Below are 8,518 nucleotides of genomic sequence, written 5' to 3' on the forward strand. Positions count from 1 at the left end.
CCTGGGGAGCGGAGCGTTTTAAGAGGGTCTGTCAAAGAAGTCCCACATCATATATGGACCATGCTTTATCAGTGCTAAAGGAGACAAAAAGGAGGTGCAGCGTATGTAGACACACAGCTACAAGCTAATCTGAAGTAGGTTGCTTGCTGTGGAAACTCTTTAAAACCTTCCAGCAATGATTGAAAAAGTTTCCCTCAAGGTGTTCCACGACATCGAGGGAGCACCGACTCTTCTTCTTTGGAGGAAACTAAGACACCATGCCGAGCAGGAAGCCTCCGGCGAATCCGCTGGTGACTACAATGTTCTTCTTCACGAACGCTGTGGACTGGAACACACAGAACACACGTTTCAGTTCAAAGGAAATGCATTCCAGACGGACACTAAATGCAATACAGCGGAAATAGCCTTTGCATTAAGATGATATCATGGCTGCAACGGCTGATTAGGTTCCTATGGTGATGGGAGAGCATACGCAAATCACCATCACAACTTCACAGAGTAACAGCAGTGTCTTCAAACCTCTTGTTTCGGTTCACCAACGGTCCACACACCCTCAAGTATGTAGTTTAAAATGAGATATGACAAAGGCAGGGAATCCTCTCATTTGGGAGAATCAAAGAATATTGGATTTCTTTTCACTTTCTCAGCTTGTACATGCAAAGAGATATATATGGATAAATGATTTCAGCTCTACATAAAATCAACAGTGTGAAAAGCAGGAAAACAATGCAACATTATTGAAACAACAGTACAGGAGTGAAACATAAAACCAGTTAAACGTCTGGTATTTAAGGCCACCAGGACGTCCCATTTCTATTCTATATTCTTCAAATCGGACTTAAATAATAATAATATCATATTTTATTTATATTGCCCTTTTCTACAACCTCAAAGACACTTTACAAAAACACAATCCAATATAGAGGAATGAAGCAAACACCAGATGCAGTGACGTGAATAAAGAGAAGAACAGAAGACTTATCACACACACATCTCACCTTCTCAACAAACGTGTTTAACTCTGGGCGGGCCTGGTCGGTGCCTTTCTTTAGCTGCTTCTTAGCTTTGTTGACGTCCTTCTCTACTCTCTTCCAGTCCACCTGGATGTAGCCGCTATTGTTAGCAATCTGGAGAAAGAGCGGACCGATAAGAAAGCAAAGATGAGAGGAGGATTTACGATAATGTTTATCATCCTGTTGAAAGGCTAAACGTGTTCATGACTAGTTATGAGTGAGTACCTGTAACAGCAGAAGACCTCCTCCTACAGACGAAGCCGCTAATTTCCCCACCTTCGAGAAGAGATACCCTGCACACCTTCAATCAATCCAGACGCAGCATGAAGGTTAATACACAATGACTTTAACACATTCTGTATCAACCATGTATCAGACCGACATGCAACCTGTCCAGACATACCCCTCCGCTAACCTGCTTATTTCTGTTCAATCCCGACTGTTACATTTCAGATTTAGACCTAATTGTCATTGTTATATTAACCTCTTTGTTCCAACTGCTGCAGAGCAACTCCCTTCAGAATACATCACATGTTATCTAGCTTTAATGACACTTCAAGTAATTCGATTTGTTGTTAATCTGAAAATCTTCTGCATCATTTTCTAATTTGTTTATAATAAAACAGACAAATACTAAGCTGTTATTTATCATATCAACAGTCGTGTGTACACTGTTAACAAAAACATGCCGACTCACTACTGTCGCTGTCACTTTGCAATACTGTATCGTTTTTATTCCTTTTTCTTATTTCATTTTCTGTACCATTCTGTCTTTGTGTTGCTGTAACCAACACGCTTCCCATCTATGCCCCAGTACAGGTTCATCTTAGCCCTTAGAAAACTAGGTTGTTGCCTAATTATATCCCAGCTAACTTTTTTAATCACTTCATAGTATAATGGGTACATTTGTGTGGAAATCTAAACGCCCAAGACTTAAACTGGAGAAATTGCAACTACCGTTAGATGAAGGGGGATTAGCACTTCCAAACGTTATGTTTTATCACGCGTCACAACTTAAATATACTATAGAATGGTTACAAAAATGTATCCTAATTCTACATTTCTTGACTTGGAAAATATAGGGTATTAGAAATACTCTTAAAACATGGAATCAGGTACAGTGGTTGTTTGTTGTTATTGTTTTGTGGGTTTTATTATGTTTTGTTGTCCCTAATGTTTCTTCTTGTATTGTCTCACCTGAAAAGACAAATATATATATTGAAACAAATTAAATTAAATAAAACTAGGTGGTAGAGTTAACTTGGATCCCCTGAAGGCAGCACAATGCATTTCCTATGAGAGTACTCACCATCCGCTCACTCCTCCGATGGCTAACTGTGTGGCCACGGAGTATTTCTCTGCTACGGGGCCGGAGTTCTTCCCAAAAAGTCCGTTCCACCATCGCTGGCGTTTGGCATATTCTGTCAGGTCAACCACCTTGTCGTAAATCTCCTCCTCCAGCTCTGCACGTACATGGAACAAAACATAAACAGTCAGCAGCAAATCAATTCAGGATTTAAAGGCTTTATTGTAATTAGCCCAACAGACACAGTGTAGTTTGAGCAATGCAAATGGTAGTCTTAGGCATCAATGGAATATACTTTATACCATCGACATTAAAGAAATATAAATACGGAACTTGTGGGTTATCTGCCGCCACTTTTGAATTGGGTCGACTCTAGCGCATAGTGCGTATTTAGAGTCTGAAGAAAAACGAAAAAAGTGGTCGACAGATAACCCACAAGCTGTGGCCCACGCACACGTCTGGCCCACACACAGCCAATCAGCGCGTCATAGCGATTTTGACGTTCCTGACAAGCGGCAAACTCTGGGGCAGAGCCGGGAAGCCCAGAAGGAAGTGCCACAAACTGCAGTTCCTCTAGTGGCCGCCAGGGGGTGGATGCAGAAAGGAGCAATGTCCATAGACCCCCCAACTTTACAGCAGAAATAAACATGTTTCTAGCCGGGCTGGATCCAATAAAACTTATTCTGGATATAGTTAGATTCCAGCTTCATGACAATGGAATAGGGAGTGCATTTTACCGTAAGTAAAGTAAGTTTTGCCGCGAGTGAATGAAAGTCTTATTTCTTCTTGAGGTCTGCAGTGAAGCGTGTACACATTTGGCGAATATGAAAACACTCTCAGTGTGTGCCCACTGTGAAGGATAAACAACCTGTGGCCGCCGAGCCAGTCATGTGGAAAGGGAAACGGGGTTCAGGGGGAGTGGCTGCACCCGTAGGATAGAAAAGGGGGAAGCGCCGTCTGACTCAGAGGTCGCGCGGCTGTGGCGAAAAACGGGTTGCCCACATTCTGTTACTGAGTTTAGGCTAGTTAGCTAGCAGGTTTATTGTTTTGGGTGCAGTCACTTTTGCCTCCACTTGCTGTTCAAATAAATGTTGAAAGAAAAAGTAAATCTGTTCATATGGGTGTTGAGTAGGGATGCACGATAATTATCGGCCCGATAATTATCGGTCCGATATTAGGAATTATGACGTCATCCCGATAAACCCGATAACAGTATTAATAGCCCCGATAATATACAATATATTTTTTGGGTAAAAAAAAACTAAAAATCCTGCGGTGTGGGTGGATTGGGATGAGGGGCGCTTTTTTTTCACTCGGCTCCTCCCGTTTTGCCAGTCCTGTGGTATTAGTGGTTTAGGAAGAGGGGAGTTCTTAACAAATCCAGCGCTCCCTAATACTTCGAACCTGATCAGTCACCTGAAACATCGCCATCGCTACGATGGTGTGTTAAAAGCGTACGAAGACAATAATACAATACAAAGTGTGTGTGTGTGTGTCTGCGCGCGCGCGTTGGAGCTATGTGCAACTCAAGGCATATGCTCGAACCGGAGCAGCCTGGACGCTGCAATCATGTTGCTGAGTGTGCCGACTTCTCCTCCAATGTCCCGCTGTCTGGCTTCCTGCATCAAGTCAAGTGCTCGGCGCAGTTGTGGCGAAATGTCGCTCCTCTGTTTTCATTTAAACAGCTCCTTATATCCGTTAGCGCAGCTAGCTAGCACCAGATGCTAACAACAATAATGCACGTGAGGTCTCTCTCTCGCTCGCTCGGACCACACATACACACACCCTCCCGGTCCTCCAGATGGCCAGTCGGTGCCGGCCGGTGAGCGTGGAAGTGTGGTCTGCCACAAGCGGGCGGCAGGAGCGGGGCTGTCAGCATCAGCTTGTAGATGGTATTTTAAACTCGATGCGCTCTGAAGCTACGGGGCGGCCCAGGTAAAAAAATACACATGCGTTAAAATAATTAGTGGCGTAATTTTTTTTTTTATTATCGGTTATCGGTATCGGTCTTGAGAAGCAGGAAGTTATCGGTATCGGTATCGGTTTCAAAAAACCAATATCGTGCATCCCTAGTGTTGAGAGATGTATCCATAGATTTAGTCCCTAATTTTGCTCTCAAAGTGCACCAGATTGATGCATTCAACTTCAACATGTAAAAAAATAACTCTTCCCGGGGGAGCTTGCCCCCGGACCCCCCTAGAGGAGGTAAGGTCCACCACCTGCCCACACCCCCTATTAAATTGTATCCCACATTGAGGATGCTTCCTACGCCCATGTTTTATTCCATGCGTCAAGTCAGGCAAATTGGGTCAAAATGTTATTGCATCAATGATCTGTTAACATTAAAATCACTAAATATATAATGTAACTATTTTGTTCTAGGCAACTCAAGGGCTGCTCAGGTAATGTGATGACTATATGAATAATGGTCCAAAATAACTTTTTTGTTAAGTAACATACTTTCGACACCGGGCGATACATGCCGCGCGCATTAAGTGGGCCTGTCTGTCAATTAATCCGGGCCACTTTTTCCTCCCAGTCCGCCCCTGGTGCAAAGTGACATGATGGTTCAAGTCAAATGTAGAAATAAGTCATTTATATTAATGTCATATAGAATAAAAATAAAAACAGGATGTAAAGTAACGAACAGTGGAATAAAATACATCATTTTATCATAATATATAAATATGTGGACTGTAAACATGGCGGTATATAGGATCTCAGGCAGTAGTAGCCATGTTAAACAATCTGTCTAAAATTGCACACACATTTTTAATATATATTTATAATACACTGATCATTGTACACGTTTATATATTATTACAGCATTTTTCTACCGTACAGTATTTACTTGTACATTGTTTAATTTGACATGCATCACATGAACACAGTATATATTCCTGCAGCTCACATGCACCATTCTATCACTTGCACTATTTAAATGCACTATGTACCTCCCTATTTCTTTAGTATATCGTGTGTTGCATTGTCATTCTTGGAGGAGCATTGAGCTTGAAACGTGCACCTTAAAAACTATCCTGGGGCTACAGTGCATATGACAATAACGCTTGTGAGTCATACGAATACTTAAATACTAAATGAGTAATAATAAACCATAGCAGTTCATGTTTAAGCTACAGGGGTGCTAACATGACACTGCTAGCTGTCTCCATTATTAGCTACATTCAGAACTTATCAAAGTTGTTAGCATCATGCAGCATGTGTAAAGAAAACTGGAAAACCCCTTTCATTCCTATGAGAGTGGCTCAGTGGCGCATGAAGACAAAAATTGAGCCGCTGTATATTCAGAAAGTACCCGTATGTGGGCCCAAAGAGCATGCGCAGTTGAGTTTTCTCCAGCCCCGTCAGTTAAATCAATATCGAGATAAAATAACTCTGGATTCAGCTTTTAGCGAATTTCTACAACCTTTACACTCTAATGATTTAAATAAGGGCTATACAAGAGTTCGTGCTGGCTAGTTTATTTAGCTAAAAAATAAATGATACACTGATTTACAGACGTCTCTTTCCTCAATGTAAGTCAATGGGGACTTGTAGTACCACCGTTTGGCCACAGGTATTCATACAAATCTGCTTCAACTTCATGACAAAAAGTTAGCATCACACAGTTGGAAAGTTAGCTAAAACCGCTACGTCTAAAAACAATCAGTATTAACGGGAGAGTAAGTAGAGGTTTAGAGATGCTTAAATATACAATTAAAGTGTATGGATTAGTTTCGTTTGTATATATTGTTCTGAATTACCACATAGAGATGCAATTCATTTTTAGGCCTGCTTACCCTTGTCGCGGTTCGCCATTTTGCAGTGTCTGTGCTTCCTGTTCTCTTTCACATCCCATAATAGTTTCATCCAATCTATCCTTGGATAACTGCTGCACGTCCGGCGTCATTTGCATAATTCTGACGGTGCAAGTGAAGACAAATGCATAGATAAAAGACAGACAGGGACCATAATAAAAACAACATTAAGAAGAAGAAGAAGAAGAAGAAGAAAAATAATTATACAAATAATAATACCATTTATAATAATAATGTCAATTCTGTTTAAGGCAAGGCAAGTTTATTCATACAGCACATTTCAACACAACACAAAATCATCCCCAAAACACAATATAAGCATAAATAAGTATTTATAAAAAAAGCCCAACCTTTAATTTTCCTAATGTTATTTATGTGGCTTTTTTAATAACTGCTACCCATTTTTTTTTAGCCATGGTTGTGTAGGCTACTTATTTGTCTTTATTTTTTATTTGATTAATTATGTATGGTTTTTCTACTTTTGTATTTATTGCTTGCCTTTGTTTACCTGTTATGCCCCTTTTGCTAACACTAATACACAAATTATTATTCTGCTATGAGTATTGTGATATAGTGCAACAGAGACACTTTATAAAATGACATTTAAAATCAGTCATTAGAAAGCCAAGATAATGAAATACAATGAATACATGGTTAAATAGAATAAAAGTGATATTAGGGCGGTGGTGGCGTAGTCAATAGGGACTTGGCTCGGCACCTGCAAGGTCACCAGTTCAAGTCCCGGAAAGATCAAGTGCTCCCGAGGTGTCCCTGAGCAAGACACCGCTCCCCGGGCGCCGTACATAATGGCAGCCCACTGCTCCTAACACTAGGATGGGTCAAAGGCAGATACACCGTTTTATTACCTGTATTACGTAACTAATGACAATAAGTTGAATCTTCTTCAATCTTCAATAAAACACAGGTATAAAATATACAGTGTAAGCTATGAACAGTGAATTGATTTAATAAAAAGCAGCAGCAAAAATAATAGTGCTATCACAAAACTTAATAGATAATGATGAGCGGGACAAGAGTTTAAAATGAACAAAAGTTAAAAACTCTGTGGGCAACCACAGTCCCTATTTAAAAAAAATGTATCAGTCATGCCCATTTTTCAGTGCGTTAAAGAAGCAAAGCATTGTTACTGTACATGTGCTAATGCTAACAAACAAATGTAATACTTTTGTTTTTACATATATACTTACTTAACTGTGGGTGCATGATTAGGACACAATTGTGGGCCGCCAAAAATACAGCAAATATATTCAAGATTCAAAAGTTATCATAACATATACACAACTGGTGTATTATGTAATGTATGAAACACTTAGATCAGTTCCTCAACAGTGCACTTTACCCAAATAAACCAGCAGAAACAACCTTAGAGGATTCTTGAAATAAATGCGCAGAATAGAGGAGTATTGGGTGTTGTGTAATGTACTTTCCTCCCTGCATTCTCCCTCTCTTTCAACAATCAGATCTCAAGATGAGCTAGCATTTGAAATAACAGATGATGATTGGCAGTCCATCCTTCAAAGAGTTCACTCTTCCTCAATTTATGCCAGACATGGTCTTCTCCAATTCAAGGTATTACATCGTCTTCATTTATCAAAGGAAAAAGCATATATTTATTTATCCCCGGGCGCTGTACAATAGCTGCCCACTGCTCCTAGTACTAGACTCCTGGTGCTAGGATGGGTTAAACACATCTCACTGTGTGCTGTGTGCTCTGCATGTGTGGCCATTAAAGAGGGGTTCATCCCTGTTCTATTCTATCCAGGGGTAGATCCCTTATGCAACAGATGTAAGTCAGTTGCACAGGGACTTTCTGGACATGTCCAAATCTTCATAATTATTGGACATCTATATTTGATACGTTTTCTAAGATTTTTAAAGTAATATTACACTTATTCAGTACATTTAATTTGTTAGACGCTTCTATCCAAAGCGACTTATTCAGTACGGTGGGCAATCCCCACAGGAGCAATTTGGGGTGAAGTGTCTCAGGGACACAACGACATGCTGACTGCAGAGGGACTAGAACTTGCTACCCCCTGATTCAAAGTCCAACACTCTATCCACTGAGCCACAGCCGCCCGAAAAATGTACCCCTTCTCCTCTTACTGCAATTTTTGGAGTCGTCCCAGACGCCATTGTGCTTTCCAGACATTATTCAAACGCTGTTGCTTTTGCTTCCCTGAGGTGGAAGCAGGAGGCCGCGTCTCCCACTCATGTCCAGTGGGTGACAGAACTTATGAAGTTTCTACACATGGAGAAAATAAAGTGTACTTTGGGTGGCAACCATTTTTAACGTACATGGAAAATGTTAACGTACATGGAAAGTTTGAAACTGCCTACTCTTCCCTAACTGATTCTTT

General features: G+C 40.6%; 1 protein-coding gene across 1 annotated transcript in view; it reads right to left on the bottom strand.

Moving 5' to 3' along the window:
* The window catches only part of fundc1 (FUN14 domain containing 1), a 6,642-nt gene extending 434 nt beyond the window's left edge, over positions 1-6,208 (bottom strand). Inside the window, exons 1-5 of the mRNA XM_034078310.2 lie at positions 6,120-6,208; positions 2,323-2,476; positions 1,239-1,314; positions 999-1,127; positions 1-325 (exon numbers count right to left, since the gene is read on the bottom strand). The exon at positions 1-325 is cut by the window's left edge and continues 434 nt beyond it. Of these exons, the coding sequence (XP_033934201.1) occupies positions 248-325; positions 999-1,127; positions 1,239-1,314; positions 2,323-2,476; positions 6,120-6,189 (507 nt within the window). The 5' untranslated portion in view covers positions 6,190-6,208 and the 3' untranslated portion in view covers positions 1-247. The remainder of the gene's footprint in view (positions 326-998; positions 1,128-1,238; positions 1,315-2,322; positions 2,477-6,119) is intronic.
* Between the last annotated feature and the right edge of the window lie 2,310 nt (positions 6,209-8,518).

The sequence above is a fragment of the Pseudochaenichthys georgianus genome, unplaced genomic scaffold, assembly GCF_902827115.2.
Source record: "Pseudochaenichthys georgianus unplaced genomic scaffold, fPseGeo1.2 scaffold_410_arrow_ctg1, whole genome shotgun sequence".
In the NCBI taxonomy this organism is placed as follows: domain Eukaryota; kingdom Metazoa; phylum Chordata; class Actinopteri; order Perciformes; family Channichthyidae; genus Pseudochaenichthys; species Pseudochaenichthys georgianus.